The following is a 23177-nucleotide window of genomic DNA, read 5'->3' as shown; positions in this document are numbered from 1 at the left end:
GTTGTAATTCAGCCACATTGGAGGGTTTCCGAGAATTAACCACCTTTTTAAGGTCCTGCTACAGCATCTCAATCGGATTAAGTTCAGGACTTTGACAAGCAACCCCAAAGTCTTAATTTTGTTTTTCTTAAGCCATTCAGAGAATGACTTGCTGGTGTGTTTTGCATCATTGTTGTTACGGGGGGCTGTCTGATAATAACCGAAAGGAGTATCAGACAGTCAGGGTCCACCGTGCAAAGACTTTGCTGCAGACTATGGCAGAGTGCAATACCTCTGTTAACTCACAGAAGGATATAATAAGTAAGTAAAGCAATTCCTCCCTTACTTGGAGGGTGTGTGGAATGATCTCTGTTAATAATCACAGAGACAAAGGCAATGTGTGCGAAATGGCACCTACCTAGGTCCGCTCTTCTAGTGGTGCAAAAGAGACGAACAGGAGCGTAAGCCGCACAAAGCTCCTACCTGCGTTCGCTCCACTAGTGTGCGAGGACACGAACCACTAGATATGGCACCTGCCTAGGTCCGCTCTTCTAGTGGTGCAAAAGAGACGAACAGCAGCGTAAGCCGCACAAAGCTCCTACCTCTGTTCGCTCCCCTAGTGTGCGAGGATACGAACAACTGCCAGACGCAGTATAAGGAACGTTACTCTAGCGGCAACGTCCACCTACGAGTAGAATCACAAGGCCCAGCCAGACCATGTGCCTCAGGCACCTGCCTATGTCCGCTCCCCTAAGAGGTAAGGATACGGACAGCAGCCGAAGCTGTAAGGTATAAGAACGCTACCCTGCCGGTAGAGCTCACCTAGCATAGACAGAGGAATGCCTAGAGGAACGCGCACAGAGCGTCTACTCATATGCATGAACCAAGAGGACTGAGCACCATGCGGCGTGTGTCAGGGTCTTATATAGACTCTGTGCCTCATCCAAGATGGAGGACACCAGAGCCAATCCGCTGCCAGAACGACAGGAGTGACGTCATGCTGGCCTATCACCGAGCAAGGCGTCACAAGCACATGACCAGCGACCAATCGGCATAGAAGGTGTCAGAGACATGTGACCTCGTGTCAGCGATGATGTCACCCGCACATGTGCAATGGCTCCAATATTGGACTCAGTCTCCGGCGCTCGCACATGTGCAGTAGCAAGAAATCTGGACTTAGTCTCCAGCGCTCGCACATGTGCAGTAGCAAGAAATCTGGACTTAGTCTCCAGCGCTCGCACATGTGCAGTAGCAAGAAATCTGGACTTAGTCTCCAGCGCTCACACATGTGCAGTAGCAAGAAATCTGGACATAGTCTCCAGTGCTCGCAGCAACCATAACAATTGTCCTGCTGCATAACTCAATTGCTCTTCAGCTTGAGGTCACAGACAGATGGCCAGATATTCTCCTTCAGGAATTTTTGGTAGACAGCAGAATTCATGATTCCATGTACCACAGCAAGTCCAGGTCCTGAAGCAGAAAAACAGCCCAGACCATCACACTACCACCACAAAATTTTACTATGGCTATGATGTTCCTTTTCTGAAATACTGTGTTACTTCTTTGCCAGATGTAATGGGACATACACCTTCCAAAACGTTCAACTTGTGAATACAGAGTATTCTCTCAAACGTCTTGGGGATCATCAAGATGTTTTCTGGCAAAACTGAGATGAGCTTTTATGTTCTTTTTGCTCAGCAGTATTTTTTGTTTTAGCCATTTTTGCCCAGGGTCTTTCTTATTGAGCACAAAAAGGAGACAGTTGCACTTTGTAGTGCTAAGATGTGTGTAACAATGAATATGGAAATATACACATGCATTACTGCTATGAAGAACTTGGAAAATTGAGAAACTTAGCACACAAAAATGGCCAGTTTTACGTGAGCCCAAAAGCCAACGGCAAGGCAACCACTTTTTATTGGGTCCCTATCAAACTAATGCCTCTCTTTGGGTTAAAAAAAATTCCAATTTATGGGTGGACAGGAATCTGCAAATGGAGAATTAAAATACCTAAAAAGCTGAAGAGGAGGAGTGCTCAATCAGAAATTATGACCCTGTAATTTAAGAAAAAGGCTGATGGCGCATCCTACCTTTGTAATGTGAACAGGTGCAAACTAAACATGAAACATAGTAACAAAAAGGAGACAGTTGTACTCTGTAGTGCTAAGATATAAGCAACAATGAATATGGAAATATAGGTATGTGTTACTGCTATGAAAAACGTGTAAAAATGGATCTTTGGGTTAAAAAACCCTACAATTTATGTGCAAACAAGAACCTGCAAATGGAGAATTAAAATAGCATTAGGCTTATGTCTGCCCATAAATTGTAGGTTTTTAAACCTAAAGACAAGTCTATATCTTGTACTGTGTTTAGGTGCATTGAATATTTAATTTTGTGACAGAGCATGTGAGTAGGGAACAGTCGCAGTGTTATAGCAGAACTGAATGGATGCAGACAGTATTTATGGGCCTACCATGTGTGTATAAATCTTATTTTTAGAGGAACTCTGCATTGTGACTGGGTATTTTGGCAATTCTGGTAAATTCTGGTAATTCCTGACTGCAGTCAGAGGCTAAATCTTTGCTATATATTCACCCTGTCTACTATAGTGGAGCTTTGCCAGATCAGCGGCACCGAGCCAATCTGATTTGAAGATAATCAGATGTTATTAGGACTTGTACCAGCGCCATCTGCACTACCTTTGCAGAAACCTGAAATTTGATTCTTTTTATTTATTCTGCCAGCCTATGGCATGTTCTTGGTAGTGTTACTTTACATGTGCTACTTGCTTGAGTCCTGTTATATATTTCTGAATGAACATCTGAAAGTTGTAAGGGTTATTCCATATTCTCTTAAATTTATGATTAGTGATAAGCGAGCATGCTTGGCATTGCTCATTACTTAATCGAGCATAGGGGTGCTCGGGTACGCACGGAGCTCGCTGGACTATCGCGGGTGTTCCGATGTTTAATCTGTAAAACAACAACCACAATGCGCAGGCTTGCTTCATTGCATGATGTGAGTAGGCACCCCATCGCTGGGAGTAAAGCAATATCTTCGGATGTAGTGTGTCAAAAGAAAAAAGCACCCTCCCTTCCCTCGGAAATGGTCATCTTGTGGCTGGATGTATGTGGGCCAAGAGTCGAACTGGCCAATCATTGACTTCCATTATACTTGTTACTGGAGTTGAGTACTTTCAGAGCGTCTAACCTGCTCGACTCGAGGAATGAGCACCTGAACATTTTAGTGTTCACCCATCTCTATTTATGATATATTGATAGGTTACTCAAAAATGTCCAACAGATATGAGTTCTACTGCTGAGACCTCATCTTTGTCTACGATTTTTGGCTCTCTTACGGAAACTCAACTGAGCTCTATCTCTCTATTGTACGAGAATGAAATTTGGGACCGCATTTCCAAGACACGTACGCCACAATGATTGGACCCACGTCTCTCTGATTTAAATGGCATATCTTTTTGATTTGCCATAAAACATCCATATGAAACAACTCCTTTACGGATACAGGAATCATATAATCCCAACTCTATACATGCCTACATTTATTATGTATTACTCCTTGACTGTAGTATTTACTAGTGATGAGCGAGCATGCTTGTCACTACTCGGTACTCGCACGAGTATCGCTGTACTCGGGCTGCTCGGTGGGGACCGAGTAATCTCGCGATACTCGTGCTGTACTCGTGGTCTTCATTTCTGCATGTTGGCGCTCTTTTGAGAGCCAGCCCTCATGCAGGGATTGGCTGGCAGACCACTGCAATGCCACAGCCCTGTTAGTTGTGGAATTGCAGTGATTGGCCGGCCTGCACAGCGTGACCGAGCCTTTATATCGGCCGGCGCGCTGTGCTCTGCTCACAGCTATTCAGACAGTCAGTGTAGGGAGAGTGTCGCTGATTCAGGGAAAGCTTTGCGGCCCTTTATAGCTTTTTCAGTTGCAGGGCTGCAAACAGTGTGACCAAAAGTCCTTCTCAGGACTATTCTAGTTGTAAACAGGCAGGCAGGGTATAGCCAGGTCGGAGTACAGTAGCAGAGTCCTTCTCAGGACTATTGTTGCTATATACAGGCAGGGTATAGCCAGGTCTGAATACAGGCTAGTGACCAAAAGAGTCCTTGTCAGGACTATTGTACCAGTATACAGGCAGGCAGGCAGGCAGGGTAGTGGTGACCGTATACCAGCCTTCATCATATCTGGGGCTGGTGTACACAGTGTAAAACAGTCCAGATAGTGTGTGACTTGTCTGTAATTGTCGCTCCCCAAAAAAACCTGTTAGGTTATTATTGCGTCCGTGCTTGGTTTTTAAAACCGCACGTGTGTGCCTGTTGGTGGCAGCGTACAGGTGCACTTGTGTGCAATTTCCACACACTTTGATATAACGCACAAGTAGTGAATATACACTTCAGCAGTGCACAGCATTGCAAAATGCGCAAGGGCATTGGCAAGGAACAAGGAAGTGGACGTGATGGTGGTGCAGGCAGAGGCCGAGGTCGTGGGCAAGCTCTAATTTCGCCACAACAAAGGGCCACATCTAGTCGCTCGCACGTCCTGTCCCAAATTCTTGGGGACCGCAGCAGTACACCGCTCTTGAACCAAGACCAGTGTCAACAGGTTGTTAGTTGGATAGCAGATAATGCTTCCAGTCAGATTGGCACCACCACAAACACTCTGTCTTCCACACGGTCAAGTGTCAGTAGCCGTGATACTGCACCGCACATTTCTGAACCTGATCCTCCTTCCTACCACCAGGCTGAGTACACGTCCTCCTCGGACATTAATGATCCCACACTTGGACACTCGGAAGAGCTGTTCACGTTTCCATTCACACATTCTGGCCTCTCGCCAGCTCATATTGAAGTGGGTCATGAGGAGATCGTCTGTACAGATGGCCAAATATTTGAGCAGCCACGTTCTCACGAAGTTGGCAACGTGTCTCAACAAGTGGTGGACGATGATGAGACACAATTGTCAGCAAGTCAGGAGGAGGAGCAGGGTGCGGAAGAGGAAGACGACGTGGTGGATGATCCAGTAACTGACCCAACCTGGCAGGAGGATATGCAGAGCGAGGACAGCAGTGCACAGGGGGAGGGAGGCGTAGCATCACAACAGGCAGTAAGAAGCAGGGTGGTGGCCCCAGGCAGAAGTCAGGCAACCGTTCCCCGGAACAACACGACGACACAAGGTGCCTGTACAAATGTTAGGTCTTCCCGAGTCTGGCAGTTTTTTAAGTTGGATCCAGATGATTCAAAAAAGGCCATTTGCAACACCTGCCGTGCCAGCATCAGCAGGGGTACCAAAACTAGCAGCCTGACCACCACCATCATGATCAGGCACATGTCAGCCAAGCACCCGACTTTGTGGGAAGTACAACAGAGTCGAGGAGCAGTGCTTGCTGATGTCACTGCTACGTATTCGCTGGTTGTGCATGCGAGCCAATCCTCTGTCCATGCTGCCTGCGAACAAGCCTCCTCCACTCCTGCACCTGCAGTTGCCTACGCAGAAAGAACATCATCATCAAGCACGTCCTTGTCCCAGCGCAGCGTTCAGTTATCCATTCAGCAAACCTTTGAACGCAGGCGCAAATACACTGCCAACACCCCACATGCCACAGTTCTAAATGCTAACATTTCGCGACTGCTTGCGCTGGAAATGTTGCCTTTTAGGCTGGTGGAGACTGAAGCATTCCGTGACCTGATGGCGGCAGCTGTCCCACGTTACTCGGTCCCCAGCCGCCACTATTTCTCCCGGTGTGCCGTCCCCGCGTTGCATAACCACGTGTCACAAAACATCACACGTGCCCTGAACAACGCTGTTTCACCCAAGGTCCACCTAACCACAGACACGTGGACAAGTGCTTGTGGGCAAGGCCGCTACATCTCGTTGACGGCACACTGGGTTAATATTGTGGAAGCTGGGACCCAGTCTGAGCGAGGGACGGAACACGTCCTTCCCACACCAAGGTTTGCAGGCCCTACCTCAGTCAGTGTTTCACCCACACTCTACAGCTCCGGAATGTCATGCTCTTCAGCCTCCTCCTCCTCCTGCGCATCCTCATCCACTGTGCCCTCCACACCAGTCACAAGCTGGAAGCACTGCAGCACTGCCTCGGCGAAGCGGCAACAGGCTGTGCTGAAGCTAATCTGCATAGGTGACAAACCCCACAATGCAGAAGAGCTGTGGACAGCTCTGAAACAGCAGGCAGATCACTGGCTCACACCTCTGAACCTAAAGCCAGGAAAGGTCGTGTGTGACAATGGCCGGAACCTGGTGGCGGCTTTGAGGCGAGGCCAGCTGACACATGTTCCATGCGTGGCCCATGTGCTCAACCTCGTGGTTCAGCGGTTTATAAAGTCATACCCAGAGCTGTCTGATCTACTGGTAAAAGTTCGCCGCCTGTCTGCACATTTTCGAAAGTCACCTACTGCTTCAGCCGGCCTTGCCGGCTTTCAGCGCCGTTTGCATCTTCCGGCTCACAGACTGGTGTGTGATGTCCCCACGCGTTGGAATTCAACTCTGCACATGTTGGTCAGGATATGTGAGCAGAAGAGGGCAGTTGTTGAGTACCTGCATCACCTAAGCCGTCGGGAAATGGGTCAAACTCCACACATAACACCTGAGGAGTGGAGATGGATGTCAGACCTATGTACCATCCTCCAAAACTTTGAGGACTCCACCAAGATGGTGAGTGGTGATGACGCCATTATTAGCGTCACCATACCGCTACTCTGCCTTCTAAAACGGTCTCTGCTGAAAAACAAACATGATGCATTGCAGGCGGAGCGCGATGAGTTGCAGCAAGAAACAGTAGTGGGTGTGGGTGATAACACACAGCCCAGCCTCGTCTCATCACAACGTGCAGTGGAGGACTATGACGAGGAGGAGGATGAAGACATGGAGCAACTCTCCGGCCAAATTGAGGATATGACATGCACACCAGTCATATCCTCGGTTCAGCGTGGCTGGCCAGAGGACAGGGTAGATGAGGAGGAGGAGGAGGAGGAGGAGGACAGCATGTTCAGTCATCTTGTTGGTCAGGCTACTGAAGTCCTGGCTGTTAAGAGTCTGGCGCACATGGCTGACTTTATGGTAAGCTGCCTGTCTCGTGACCCTCGCGTTAAGAACATCTTGGCCGACAATCATTACTGGTTGGTAACACTGTTAGACCCACGCTACAAGGAGAACTTTTTGTCTCTTATTCCCGTGGAGGAGAGGTCAACCAAAATGCAGCAGTTTCGGAAGGCCATACTCACGGAAGTAGGCAAAGCATTCCCCTCACAAAACGCTAGCGGCATAGGTCATGAATCAGTGGACAACCGAGGCGTACAGCCGAGAGAGGCACAAGTCCAATCCGCCAGAGGTAGGGGAACAGTCTTTAAGATGTGGGACAGTTTTCTCAGCCCCTCACGTACCACAGCCCCTGAGGTGCGGGGTAGTGCCACAAGAAATCCTAAGTTTGCCCAGATGCTGAAGGAGTACCTTGCAGATCGAACAACAGTACTCCGACATTCCTCTGTGCCTTACAATTATTGGGTATCCAAGCTGGACACGTGGCATGAATTGGCTCTCTACGCCTTGGAAGTCCTGGCCTGCCCTGCTGCTAGCGTTTTGTCAGAGCGTGTTTTTAGTGCCGCAGGTGGAATCATTACAGATAAACGCACCCGCCTGTCAACTGAAAATGCTGACAGGCTGACTCTGATCAAGATGAACAAGGGTTGGATTGGGCCAGACTTCACCACACCACCAGCAAATGAGAGCGGAATTTAAAGTTTGCCATGTACCTCCACTCACCCATGGGTACACACTTCTGGACTTTGGATAATCGCTGGACTCCTCCTCCTTCTCCTCATGCGCCACCATGATGATGACCGTTACAAATTGCAATACTTAGGCCTTTGTTTCAGGTATACCCCCAGTGGTAAATTTTTTCGCCCATTCTTTGCAGAATGGACATTACAACGACAGGAGACCCGCTCCTTTGCAATGGGAACAATGTTTTGAGGCCCTCATGCACGTTTCTACCCAGGGACAACGTGGAGCCTCCCAATTTTTGGCTGCCCTGCCTAAGGGCTATACTATAATACACCCACTTCCTTAAAATGGACACTTAATGTTTTGAGGCCCTCATGCACGTCTCTACCCAGGGACAATGTGGAGCCTCCCAATTTTTGGCTGCCCTGGCAAAGGGCTATACTGAAATAGACCCACTTCCTTACAATGGGCACTTCAGGTTTACAGGCCATCATGCACGTCTCTATCCAGGGACAATGTGGAGCCTCCCAATTTTTGGCTGCCCTGGCAAAGGGCTATACTGAAATAGACCCACTTCCTTACAATGGGCACTTCAGGTTTACAGGCCATCATGCACGTCTCTATCCAGGGACAATGTGGAGCCTCCCAATTTTTGGCTGCCCTGGCAAAGGGCTATACTGAAATAGACCCACTTCCTTACAATGGGCACTTCAGGTTTAAAGGCCCTCATGCACGTCTCTACCCAGGGACAACGTGGAGCCTCCCAATTTTTGGCTGCCCTGCCTAAGGGCTATACTACAATAGACCCACTTCCTTCCAATGGGCACTTCAGGTTTACAGGCCCTCATGCACGTCTGTATGCAGGGGCATTGGTGAACCTCACAATTTTGGACTGCCCTGGCAAAGGAAAATACTACAAAGACTCACTTCCTCAAAATGGGCACATTAGACTCAAGAGGCCTTCATGTACGTCTCTTCTCAGGGACATCGGAGTGCCACACAATGTTTTCACGTAAAATCTTTCATGTATTAATCTCAAAAAGTAACATACACCAGCTCTATCTCACTATTGGGTATGTTCCCTTAACATTTCCGCCATGAAAAATCATTTTGGGGTCATTTTGGAAGGTTTTCTGGTGAGTCCGTAAAAATGGCGTAAAACGCGGACAAAATTGTTCACAGCTGTGACTTTTCAGTGATAAATGCTTCAAGGGGTCTTCCCCATGCTGTTGCCATGTCATTTGAGCACTCTTCTGAGACTTTTGTGACATTTTTAGGGTTTCTCCATGCTGCCGGGGGTCATTTCACAAAAATACTCGGGTCTCCCATAGGATAACATTGGGCTCGTTGCTCGGCCCGAGTACACGAGTATCTTGGGAGGCTCGGCCCGAGCTTCGAGCACCCGAGCTTTTTAGTACTCGCTCATCACTAGTATTTACCTCTAAAATATCATTCAATGCAAATCCCATAAATGTTAAAACAAGTATAAATAGTTTCCTTATTGCAAAGCCAATAACCCAGTAATGATTGATGATATCTGAATGACATATTGTCCTATTGTGGATAAAAAATCATCATAAAATGAGTCATAAAATGTAGTCAACAGTCAAGCACAGTAATTAAAGCATACCAATTATTAATTAACTAATAAAGCATGAATCTCTTAGCCTTTATTTTAGCTTCAAGAAAGAAAGTTAAAAGTCTTTCCTAATTGCTATATCTTTGGCAAAGTTTATTAAAGGTCAATTTTTATTATAAATACGATACCGAAAGTTGAATGCTCTGCTGATTATTTACTGTGCTGTGCGACACTAAATATGGTAATAAATTGTAGCCTAAATTGTAGTCTACCATGAACACTAATGAGACAAACCATCCTATCTTTAGGGAGAAATGCTGAAAAAACGTTGCTATAATAGAACATGGGTTGCTGATTCTAGAACTTCTAACAGCCAGTATTAAAATGTGTGCAGCAGAGGTAATGATACTAATGCTTCAAACAAAATAGTGGAAAGTGGCAGACCCTGGAGGAATCTGGAAGAATCCATTAATTTTAAAATACATATTCATGGAAAAGTTGCCTTTGCTTTTAGAAAAGTTACTATTTGTACAAATATGAAAATTTTGCTTAAAAAAAATCTTAAGGTTAAACAGTTTGCAATTTACAAATAGGTAATGGTCTAAAAATGTATAATATATTTCAACTTGTAACACCATGTACCACCAAGTACAAAATGATATGTTGATATATATATATATATATATATATATATATATACAGTACATATACAGTTTATATATATATATATATATATATATACCGTATTTTTCGGACTATAAGACGCACCGGACTGTAAGACGCACCCTGGTTTTAGAGGAGGAAAATGGGAAAATAAAACTTTAAGCAAAAAATGTGGTCATGACACACTGTTATGGGGCGAGGATCTGCTGCTGACACTGTTATGGGGGTAATGTCCCCAAATTCTCTACTAAGGTACCCCATCCTGGTAATGATCCTCCTGCCTTGTATATGATCCTGCTATAAACCCCCATCCAGCCTGTTCACATACCCCCCCCATCCAGCCTGTTCACATACCCCCCCATCCAGCCTGTTCACATACCCCCCCATCCAGCCTGTTCACATACCCCCCCATCCAGCCTGTTCACATACCCCCCCCCTCCAGCCTGTTCACATACCCCCCCCATCCAGCCTGTTCACATACCCCCCCATCCAGCCTGTTCACATACCCCCCCATCCAGCCTGTTCACATACCCCCCCCCATCCAGCCTGTTCACATACCCCCCATCCAGCCTGTTCACATACCCCCCCATCAAGCTTGTTCACATACCCCCCCATCAAGCTTGTTCACATACCCCCCCATCCAGCCTGTTCACATACCCCCCCATCCAGCCTGTTCACATACCCCCCCCATCCAGCCTGTTCACATACCCCCCATCCAGCCTGTTCACATACCCCCCCCCATCCAGCCTGTTCACATACCCCCCCCCCCATCCCTCCTGCTCATATACGGTACTCCCATCCTGCTCTATGCCCCCATCGTGCTCATATACCATCCTGGTATATGGCCTGTATCCTATAGCACAGAGAAAAAAATAAACGTTTATACTCACCTTTTCCTCACTCCCTGCAGCACCGATCACATCTTCCTCTCTGGCACGCTGACCTGTGTGTGTGGAGCCGTTCCCCTGCAGCACGCGATGTCTTCCTGTCTGTGCCGATCAGCTGACCAGCTCAGCACAGATCAGGTGACCAGCACAGACAGGAAGACGCGATGCTGCAGGGGGCCGGCTCCACACACGGGGACGGGTGAGTGCACTGATTCACTGCACCCCGCGCTGGTAATGCCGCGCGGGGGGCAGTGAATACAGCCGCACATGATCACTCCAGGCTGTAATTGCCAGGGGTGATCATGCGGCCGGCTCTTTACTATCTGCGCGTCCCCGCTCGTCCCCGCTCGTCCTCCTGCCCACCTGTCAGTGCCGGCTTCAGCGCTGAGAGATGGGCGGGAGGATGGGCGTGCATATGTAATGAGCGGGCACACGTGGTCACGAGCAGGCGCTGCTGCTGCCTGCTCGTGCCCCCGATGACCTGCAGCACCCTCATTCCCAGCCGCAGCCCTATAGTCAGACCATAAGACGCACCCCCAACTTTCCCCCAACATTTGGGGGAAAAAAAGTGCGTCTTATGGTCCGAAAAATACGGTATTTATCTTTATTTTTTTCAATATATCATTGCATCATTTTCAGTCCTATTTTGTCCTATACAAAACTCCAAATTTCCTGAATAGACTGTCATGATCCATGCTGGGCTCAGCCGCCACTGAGCCGTTGCTAGAATTCCATCTCTAGGTTTCAGGTCAAGCAGGGATTAATTACTTTCTGCCTCGTTCCGGAAGTCAGGCTACTTTTTCCTGGCACTGCACCTCCAGAACCTCGCCAGTAATAGTTCTGCTCTGCAGCACGTGAGCCTGGCTTCTGTGAGTGTTCTCTGATCCATCCCATATTCCATCTACCATCCTGACCTGTACCCCTTTCCATTCTGCCTGTCTGCCTCTGCCCCCTTTGACTTCACGGTCCAGTCCCATGTCTCTCCCATATTGTTTCTTTCTGACCGCTTGTTTACCTAGCTCTCCTGACCTCCCTGACCTGTAAATTTGTGTTTCTGTCATCTCCCAGTGTCTGACCTTGCTTTGTTTGTATCTGACTTCGGTGTTTCTTCCTGATTCCGACATTCGGCTTGTATCTGACTTAAGGGTACTTTACACGCTACGATATCGGTACCGATATCGCTAGCAAGCGTACCCGTCCCCGTCGGTTGTGTGTCACGGACAAATCACTGCCCGTGGTGCACAATATAGCTAACACCCGTCACACGGACTTACCTTCCTGGCGACGTCGCTGTGGCCAGCGAACCGCCTCCTTTCTAAAGGGGCAGTTCGTGCGGCGTCACAGCTAACGGCGCCGGATGTGCATCACCAACAACGTGACCCCGACGATATATTGTTAGCGATGTCGCAGCGTGTAAAGCACCCTTTAAATTTGCTTCTCCCTCTTGTTTCCTATTGGCATCCTGGTTATGGACTTGGCTTGCTGACTTCTCTTTTGTGTTTGCGCCCTCCAGTGGATATTCTGCTTACTGCACTCAGTGTCAGTTTTTCCACTAGAGCAGTGTGACATAGACCAAGAAATTAAAACATGTTCTCTACCTGCAGCTGCTACTATATGTAGCCACTGGATACCATTTGTGTTCACAGCATTATAGTATGCCACAGGCTATTTAGCTCCATCTAGTGGTGGCTGCAATTAACCTACATGTTATGTTTCAAAGCTACTGTATATCACTGCAGCAAATTTAAAGGGAATTTGTCAGCAGGTTTTTGCTACCTCATTTAAGAGCAGCATGGTGTAGGCAAGGAGATCCTGAACCCAATAATATGTATCACATAAATTACTGGGTGCAGCCATTCTGACACAATCAGAAATTTTAGATTTAGTCATGTAACAGAGCTGTGAAAGCTGTCCCGCCCAAACCTGTCTATAGAGATTATATACGAGACAGTGAGATGTCAATTATAAGTGGGGTTTGTCGGACTGCCGTTCATGTTACTTTGTAGTCCGAGCAATGATAATTCCTGCTGCTAAACTTTAAGAACAAATAAACAACAGATGGACTGTGACAAGACAGGCATCCCTGAATTCTTTGTGTTAACCCTTGCAGCATGCTGGCTACAGCTTACATAGCAAAAACCTGCTGATAGTTTCCCATTAAAGCTTTGTCTATGGATAGGTGTATTTTCCTTTTAGAGAAGACTCAGATTTTGGCCAAATATCCTAACTTTTATGACAAGACTCTTAAATTCAATCATTGAGTTATCGGAATCAAAATAATGTGAGGAAGGAGAAAAAAAAATTGTATGGTCACCAGTGAAGGAAGAATGTCAGATAGGGCACGGTACATGGATAGCTCCAGGCCAGTTCCTGGGTTAAATATGCATGGGAAAAGCATGTTTATCCAACAGCCACTACATCAACACAAAAATATCTAAACCTTCACATTTATGTAGGATTATTATTAGAAACTGGGGAAAAAATAAAATCATAGCAGTAGGTTTCCAATGTCTGGTCTAAGCATTTTGAGGAAAAAACACTTAATCATGACAATGCGTCTTTTTTGGGTTTTTTTTCATGGATGAACACTTATTTTTCCATATTGACTTATGGTTAGCTGTCTACAATAGGTGGTGCTAGAAACCAAGCTTTCCCCTTCATGGAGGAGATCTACTTTACATGGTTGAAAATAGAATCCCCAGAGGAAGCTATGGGATCTTTTTTATCGTGTAATACAAATTAGAGGAAAGAGAGTAGAGGACCAAATATATGTGAATGAACCCCTACAAGGTTAAAGAATTTACTCTATTAAATAATTTATTTTATTGTATTCTTCAATTTCATAGAGGATGTCAGGGCTCAGTGATGTTAGCAATCAGTTACTGTTAAAAAAATAATTTCTAGTACATGTGCATACATATAATATATATATATATATATATATATATATATATATATATATATATATATATATGATTTTATTTTGGCTGAAATACTTTTGCTAACTTCAATATACAAAATGAATGAAATATAGAACAGTACAGTCACTCATTCCCAGTAAGTGAGAGTACAGCGTGCATTAGTCTCTGATGATGATTCAGTATTTGAAAGCCAAAAGCTATTGCTGTTAACAATACACTGACTGGTATGTGTAGGAGGAAACTCAATGTCGTATAACAAATGTCGATTGGGAAATGTGTCATGGTTACATTATAAAAATGGAATGTCAGAAATATTGCCAAGAAGTTTGTGAATATATAAAATATATTAAATGTTATATGTGGACATTCATTTCATTATTCTAAATTGGATGTAAAGTCTTTCTACATTATAGATAAACCTTTTGTTATTTACAGTGTGTTCTAGAATATTTATGTTGAAATATATTTCTGTACATTTCTATAGCATTATTTGTCAGCTTTAGAGGGAACCTGACAGGTCCCCCATGCCCTTCCTATCATCATCATTTATATATTTATTACTAAATAGCCTGCCTAACGAGCCTGTTATAATGCCTGACACCTAAATACATATGTAGATTAGTAATTTGAATAATTGATGGGGCGTTAGTTCCCCAGGCTAGTCAGCCTCTCCACCTGTTATGAGTCAACGCAAATCCTGCGCATGCGCACCGCTTTCTTTACTAACATCATTGAATCACTGAATCCGGGTGTACGTGTCTTGGCTTCAAAGAAGCACTGTGCATGAAGGAAGGGAAACTGCCGTCTACTTCACATTTGGACAAGACCTGAAGCTGGGATTAGTCGATGGGGCATTAGTTTCCTAGACTAGTCAGCCCTCTCCGCCTTTTATGAGGCAACGCAAATCCTGCGCATGCGAAAAGCTTTCTTTACTAACATCATTGAACCGCTGAATCCGGGTATACGTGTCTTGGCTTCAAAGAAGCACTGCGCATGTCAGGAAGGGAAACTGCTGTCTACATCCATTTTGGACAAGCACTGAAGCTGGGATTACTCGATGAGGCATTAGTTTCCCAGACTAGTCAGTCCTCTTCCACATGTTATAAGTCAATGCAAATCCTGTGAATGCACACAGCTTTCTTTACTAACATCACTATGCCTCTGAAGCTGGGTGTACGTGTCTTGGCTTCAGAGAAGCACTGCGCATGTTAGGAAGGGAAACTGCAGTCTACTTCACTTTCGGACATGCACAGTGCTTCTCTGGAGCTGGGAAGGGTACACCCAGCTTCAGAGGTGCAATGATATTAGTGAAGAAAACCGCACACATTTGTGGGATTTACAGAGAGCTGGTGATGATGCTGGCTCTCTGCAAATCATGTTACCATGCCCAAAGTTGTGTAATAACATGCCAAGAAGCTTGACTAATGCCCCATAGACTAGTCAAAGGAATAATTTACAAATATATAAACAATTTTCTAAAAACCTTTTTTAATATGTATTTAGGTGTCAGGCAGTATAAAGGGCTTGTTAGGGTACCTAGTAATGAAAAATAAAATGCTGGTGCGTGGGAGGGCATGGAGGACCTGTCAAGTTTACTTTAAGGCATTATTCTCAAAATTATTAGGAGCAGACGATTACCCCAGCTTCCCAGCTTTGTTTTTAAGGTCAGTATATTCCTGAATAGCAGACAGATCAAAATAGCGACTTAGTGGTATCACTGATCCTAGCTGTGCACTTTTTGATGATGCAAACAGAGGCAACTTTGTTTCTACAAGATCAAATAAGCATAGGGGCATCAAAATTGTCAGATCCAATGATCTGGTCAGTTTCAGAGCAGTGCTTACAAACTGTGTACTAAAGAGCTTGAAAGAGCAGCACTTTTTGCCTAAGAGACTGCTTATTGTTAATTTACTACAGCAGTCTCCAGTAATGAAAGCAGCTAGCAGTAAAATAGAATATAAAATCCCTCAGTTATAAAATAAATAGATAAACCATAGCTAGGAAGAATTTAGATGGAGTAGCTCATGGGTTGTGCACTCTGCCGCTCCATTCAGAGTTTCTGGCATGGACTATCACATCCAAACACTACACTCACCAGAATGACATGGACTTTAAATGAGCAGCGTTATTCAGGATTTTCTTAATGGAGGACTAGGAGTATGACATCCACTCCCCCAAAACCTTTCTCAAATTTATCACCTAGCTAGTTGCCTAGAAAACCCCAATGGCAGAAAGAAGCCAAGTAGAATGTATTTCCATTGTTCCAGAAACAATAGAACTTGAGTAAGAAAAAAACATTTTTTTGCACTGCATATGTGCCGCCCCGTGCTTGGCTGCAACCGAGCCGCTCGGGTCCGGACCTTCAGTGGGTGACTCGAGGGTCTCCGGACCCAGGGGTCCTGCGGTCACTCCGACCAAAAAGGTGTTGCTGGTTTGGGGACGTAGGTGTACGGTCGGAGCCGTGTTTTAAGTTCGTGACGCCACCCACGGGATGGGGTGAAGGTGGGCACCACCGCTGCAGTTACGGGGACCCGGCGGAGATGGTATGCAGCAAGTTGTGAACCCCTCCGTGGGCAGGGATGGTGGCCCCGGGACCCGTTGGGGGTGTTTTGGCGGTGCAGGGAGATGGGCGGCCGGAGGGCACTCATTATTAGCATGAAACACTCAAGTCTCTGGTAAACCAAGATGATGATGGTCGGTGCCTGCAGCCGGCTGCAGTCGGGTTCCCCCATCCGGTTGGTGGTCTCTGCCTTTCTCCTGCACCTGTTTGAGTTGTTGGACTACCTTCGCTTGCAAAGTCAGGAGTCCACTCCCCGGCTTGTGGATGTCGGAAGAGCCCGTTTGCCCGCAGACGCTGGCCTGTGGGATCTCTGAGCCTTGGCGGTGGCTTTCTACCCCCTCGTTGGGCTGTTGTCTTCTATGAGGGACTTTGGGTGGGAAAGGACCTAAACTCCAGACCGCAATCAGTTAATTAACTCAGTCCACTTGTTTCTAGACCTCGTTTCAGGGTCTGAGTACGCCCTCTTGTGCTCCGGTTTCCGAGTCGGTTCCCCGGGTCAGTACCGGCGGGCCACTACCCTGTCCCGGTCCACCACGGTTCCACCGAGCCGTCTTCCTGGCTCCTGCAGACAGAGGCCTCCGTATGCCTCCTAGCCAACGGTGCCTGGGCTCCAACCCTGACACCTGTCAGTCTGTCACAGGCCTGATGCACAGGTCTGACCTCCTCCACTCCACTCTCAAACTGCACTTTCCACTGACTCCTGTCAACTGACTGTGGTTTCCTGCTTCAAGCTCTCTGAACTCCTCGGTGGGCGTGGTCAACCACCTGGCTCCGCCCCCTGGTGTGTCCATCCAGCCCTGAGGGAGATGACTAGGTGTTATGTGGTTGGCTGGTGTTACCTAGTGAGGGGACTGGTGTTGTGCGGGGGTCTATCTGTGACTACCTGGCTTGTCCAGGGCATCACACATACATACTCCCAACAAGTGTAAATTTTTCTTGGTGTATATATCAGTGTAATATGTTTGATTATCAATTTTTTGGGGCAGATGTCATCTGTCATTATAGATGTTAAAACTTATTTCTCTCACTCCCAGCATTCAATGCTCCTACCATTTGTCCAATGTGGCTTATCTGCTCTCAACTGAAAGCCAGCCTCTCTATAATGTCTGTATTTAATTTGATGGACAGGAGAGAAACAGCAGACAAAACAAAGATCTGGGGCAACTTAATCCATCTCGTCTTCTCTGCTGCTAGAGATGTATTGTTCTTGACAACAGGCAATTAACATAAAGCTAGACAGAAGAGAAAACCCACTAAGAAAGGGATTTTTCAGGTTAAAAATTTTATTTTGGATAAAGTACTTTGCAGTTTTCTCATTCATCGAATGAGTTTCCATTTACTGAAGCAACAGTGAATATTTGGAAGTTACTGTATATACAGTACAGACCAAAAGTTTGGACACACCTTCTCATCTCTAGAACAACTATTAAGAGGAGACTTTGTGCAGCAGGCCTTCATGGTAAAAAAGCTGCTAGAATACCACTGCTAAGGACAGGCAACAAGCAGAAGAGACTTGTTTGGGCAAAAGAACACAAAGAATGGACATTAGATTAGTGGAAATCTGTGCTTTGGTCTGATGAGTCCAAATTTGAGATCTTTGAATCCAACCACTGTGTCTTTGTAGAAAAGGGGAACGGATGGACTCTACATGGTTGGTTCCCACCGTGAAGCATGGAGGACTAGGTGTGATGGTGTGGAGGTGCTTTGCTGGTGACACTGTTGGGGATTTATTCAAAATTGAAGGCATACAGAACCAGCATGCCTACCACAGCATCTTGCAGCGGCGTGCTATTCTATCTGGTTTGCGTTTAGTTGGACCATCATTTATTTTTCAACAGGAAAATTACCCCAAACACACCTCCAGGTTGTGTAAGGGCTATTTGACTAAGAAGGAGAGTGATTGGGTGCTATGCCAGATGACCTGGCCTCCACAGTCACCAGACCTGAACCCAATTGAGATGGTTTGGGGTGAGCTGGACCGCAGAGTGAAGGCAAAAGGGCCAACAAGTGCTAAGCATCTCTGGGAACTCCTTCAAGACTGTTGGAAAACCATTTCCGGTGACTACCTTTTGCAGCTCATCAAGAGAATGCCAAGAGTGTGCAAGGTAGTAATGAAAGCAAGAGGTGGCTACTTTGAAGAACCTAGAATATAAGCCATATTTTCAGTTGTTTTACACTTTAAGTATTTCATTCCACATGTTTTAATTCATAGTTTTGATGCCTTCAATTTGAATCTACAATTTTCAAAGTCCTGAAAATAAAGAAAACTCTTTGAATGGGAAGGTGTGTCCAAACTTTTAGTCTGTACTGTATACTGTATATAAAGAAATGAATTGCATAAAGGGTGCTTTACATGCTGCGAAATCGCTACCGATATATCGTCAGGGTCACGTCGTTAGTGACGCACATCCGGCGCCGGTAGCAACATCGCAGCGTGTGACACAAATGAGCGACGATCAACGAGCACAAAAACGTGAAAAATCGTTGCTCGTTGACACGTCATTCATTTCCTTAATATTGTTGCTGTTGCAGGTACGATGTTGTTCGTCGTTCCTGCGGCAGCACACATCGCTATGTGTGACACCGCAGGAATGACGAATATCTCCTTACCTGCGGCCGCCGGCAATGAGGAAGGAAGGAGGTGGGCGGCATCTTCTGGCTGCTCATCTCTGCCCCTCCTCTGCTATTGGTTGGCCGCTAAGTGATGCCGCAGGGACATCGCTATGACACCGAACGCACCTCCCCCTTGAAGGGTGGATTGTTCAGCGGTCACAGCGACGTCGCTAACCAGGTACGTGCGTGTGTTTGCTACGGCAGCAAGCACCAAATGTCTCACGAGCGACGGGGGCGGGTGCTATCGCGTACGATATTGCTAGCTATCGCTAGCAATGTTGCAGCATGTAAAGCACCCTTAACACTACGGTCAGTATATGCATAAGCATACCCGAAAACCCCTCCTTTTGGATTATAGGCCAAGGTTAGAAGGGACCAGCTTGAATTGGCCGTATTATATTTCTTCATGAGTTTCTTAACCTCTTCATGACCAGGCTATTTTTGTTTCTTTCATTTATTATTTTTTCCTTTCCTTCTTCTAAAAGCCAAAACATTTTTAATTTTCCAAACAAGGGCTTATTTTTTGCAGGACAAGTTGTACTTTTCAATAACACCATTAATTTTATCTTGTGATGCATTAGAAAGAGGTAAAACAATTCCACGTGTGTTGAAATAAAAGTGCAATTTCACAATTTTTTTTTATTTAATTTTTTTATTTATTTATTATTTTATTTAACTGACCTGTCCATAAGATTCCCCATGGCAGTACAATTAAACAGATACCAACGATCTATAGTTTATTTTTTTAAGTGGTGAAAAAAATGTAAATTTATGGAAAAAAAAATATCTTTTACCGCTATTCTTTGAGACTCATTACATTTTCAATTTTGGGGATATGGGGTCCTGTGAGGGCCTGCTTTTTATGCCCTGAGCTGATATTTACACTTTATACTGATACCATTTGGGGGTAGATAAGATGTTTTGATCGCCTCTCATTGCATTTTATTGCAATGCTCCGGTGGCCAAAGAACATAATTCTGGAGTCTTAATTATTTTTTTTCATTACATTTACTGATCAGATTAATTTACCTTATATTGTGATAGATTGGATTCTTATATACTCAGCAAAACAAAATTTGTGTATTTTTTCTGAATGATTTATTTGTAATGGGGCAAAAGGGGGTGATTTGAACTATGTATAGCGAAAATCATGGTCTCCTATGAATGCAGCTAAATGCTGGCTTTCACAGCAGCACCATCATTACAAACAAGGAGTCTTCAGCTGTCATGGAAGCCCATTGGTGTTCCATGATCACGCCACAGATACTCTGATGGGCACATAGAATGGCGTAAGTGAAATGCCACTTTCAAAGATTGACAGCGGCTATTAACATATTTAACTCTCACGGCTGTTAGAGGCAGACAGTGCTTAATAATTCAGCCACCATGATTGGAAAAGATGCAGGCTCAGCATGCAATCCTGCATCAAAGTCAGGGACACAAAATGTACGTCATTATTATTATTATTATTAACATGTAGTAATAATAATAATTTATTGATTTATATAGCGCCATTAATTCCATAGCACTTTACATACATTGGCAACACTGTCCCTATTGGGGCTCACAATCTAACGTCCCTAACTGTATGTTTTTGGAGTGTGGGAGGAAACCGGAGAACCCGGAGGAAACCCACGCAAACACGGGGAGAACATACAAACTCCTTGCAGATGAAGTCCTTGGTGGCAATTGAACCCAGGACCCCAGCGCTGCAAGACTGCAGTGCTAACCACTGAGCCACCGTGCTGTCCATATGTATATGTATTTATAGAGCACCATTCATTCCATGGTGATGTACATGAGAAGGGGCTACATACAAAATACAGATACAAGTTACAATAGACAAACTGTTACAGAGGGGAGAGGACTCTGCCCTTGCGGGCTTAAATTCCATATGATATTGGGGAGAGAAAGTAGGTGGGGTGGTGAGGCAGCAGCTCTGGCGGTGGTGAGGCAGCAGCTCCGGCGGTAGTGAGGTGGCTGCTCTGGTGGTAAGGCGGCAACTCTTGTGGTGGTTGTGTAGTAGCTCTGGTGGTGGTGAGATGGCATCTTCGGCGGTGGTGAGGCGGTGGGGTCATTGGAGACTATAGGCATTTCTGAATAGATGAGTTTTCAAGTTCCATTTGAAGCTTGCAAGTGTAGCAGATAAACTGATGTGTTGACGAAGTGAATTCCAGAATACAGGGGATACTCGGGAGAAGTCTTAGAGGTGTTTGGGTGAGGAGAAAATGAGTGTGAGGAGAGAAGGAGATCTTTGGAGGGCTGGAGATTACTTGTTGGAGTGTTGCGGGAGATTAGTTAGGAGATATACGAAGGAGACAGATTATTGACAGCTTTGTAGGTCATATGTCAAGAAGGAGTTAAAGAGCCTCCATTGTAATATCATCAAACAAATAAAAAGAGAGATTTGAACAGCTAAGATCGCTCCTCTTTTCAAAAAGGAATGATGAGGGGTATCACAAAACCCAATACCCTCCCAACTTGATATAGCAAAGTTGTGATAGCAAGAAGAAAAAGAAAGCATAAGTTTTTTGTCACTTGTCTGTCAATTGTTAATTAACAGTTACATCATTGTCCTATCATTGTTTTATCCTGCGTTTAGAGGAAAGAGCTACGTATGGTATTGTTTTTACCATTTAGGTTTGCTAATATTTTTTTTCTTTCGTTTTTTTCCAGGTTGTGTGGAGGAAACTTGGAGATGCTGCAGGTTCATGTCCTGGAATTAGACATCTTTCTGGCAATCAGTACAAAGGACCAATGTAGAGCGAATGGATAAAGTCCAAAACCTTGTGGGAAAAAAATTAAAAAGAAAATTAAAATGATGGTGTTTCTAATGAAAAATAGTACAAAAGTACAAACAAATGCAAATCCCCAGGCATAATAATGTTTGAAATTATCACTGTATAAATTTATTACATGGCACAACTTGTCAAAATAATAAGCTGCAAATCTATTCTTTAAAATCAAAGAAATATACACTTCTTATTAGCACATACTATAAATATATTCTGATGGCACAGTTGTTGAAACCAAAAAAAGCTAAAAACTTTTATTTATAAAATGTTTCAGTCCATTAAATCAAATATATTAATATAATATAAGACATTTTACCAAGATTACGGTAAAAAAAAAAAATTATTGTAGCACAACAAAATGTTTGCGTATTCTATATAGTAATGGTAATTGGTAATTTTGATGTAATGAAAATATGAGATAAAAGTATTGGTTTATTATTTATAATGTACAATATAGAATATTATTATCACACCAGGCGCTTGGGGTTCATCTCCTATAGTATTACCTATAATAAAAATTTAATATATTACATCCTATTTCATTACAAAAGCTTTCAAAATTGTATTATAAGGAAAGTTCCTTTTATTCCTACCTATATCCTCATTCTAAAAATGGTGCTGCACAATCATAACGTGGGCATGCCAAAGTGCTCTAGCTTGTATTATTATTGTTTTTTAATACTTATTTTATAGTTTTAAATATTTTTTGTTTACTTTTGTGTTAATTTATTTTGTATTTAGGTCTTTAACCATTTTTTAAGTATTTACCGTATTTTTCGCTTTGTAAGATGCACTTTTTTCCCCCCAAAACTGGAGGTACATGGGGAGGTGTCATACAAAACAGATTTGGCTTACCGGGATGGTGCTGGTGGAGCGGGGTCATAGGAGGGAGGGTTATAGGACGTGCTCAGGGGTGTTATGGCTGGCGGCATTGATCGGCGGGCGGGCTGCAAAGATGTCACAAGACGGGGTTTCTCGGCGGCGGGTGCATTGAGCTGATTTCCGGCTCTATTGAATCGCCCCCAGTTGATATGATGGACTTCAAGAAAATGGCTGCGGAGTGTTATCTCTACACGCACTGCCTCCACGGCCATTATCTTGAAGTCCATCTCGTCAACCCCAGGCAATTCAATGGAGACGGCAGTCAGCTCAATGCACCTTCTGCCAAGACCCCCAGTCCTGTGACACTTCCACAGCCCACCTGCAGATAATTGGCACCTGCTGCGACAACCCCGAATACATCCTGTGACCCTGCCTCCTTTGACCCCGCATAATCTCTGTCGCCCCGGTAAGCCATATTTGGGAATTCAATAGTACCCGCCGCTAGACCCCCAAGCTTGTAGTATCACCAAATTTACTGAGCCGCAACACCCCCTCCTCTGAGCCTGCAGTATCGCCTACCCTGCCTCCTTT

At 45.0% G+C, this 23177-nt stretch overlaps 1 protein-coding gene across 3 annotated transcripts in view; it reads left to right on the top strand.

The window, feature by feature from the left end:
• The window catches only part of CCDC85A (coiled-coil domain containing 85A), a 466675-nt gene extending 443826 nt beyond the window's left edge, over positions 1–22849 (top strand). For all 3 annotated transcript variants that reach the window (XM_075339372.1, XM_075339374.1, XM_075339371.1), the window contains one exon: positions 21646–22849. In XM_075339372.1, the coding sequence (XP_075195487.1) occupies positions 21646–21695 (50 nt within the window). In that variant the 3' untranslated portion in view covers positions 21696–22849. The remainder of the gene's footprint in view (positions 1–21645) is intronic.
• The last annotated feature ends 328 nt before the right edge of the window (positions 22850–23177 follow it).

This window comes from Anomaloglossus baeobatrachus, chromosome 3, assembly GCF_048569485.1.
Source record: "Anomaloglossus baeobatrachus isolate aAnoBae1 chromosome 3, aAnoBae1.hap1, whole genome shotgun sequence".
Lineage (NCBI taxonomy): Eukaryota > Metazoa > Chordata > Amphibia > Anura > Aromobatidae > Anomaloglossus > Anomaloglossus baeobatrachus.
The sequence above is the reverse complement of the archived record's forward strand: the minus strand, read 5'-3'. Positions and strand labels throughout refer to the sequence as shown.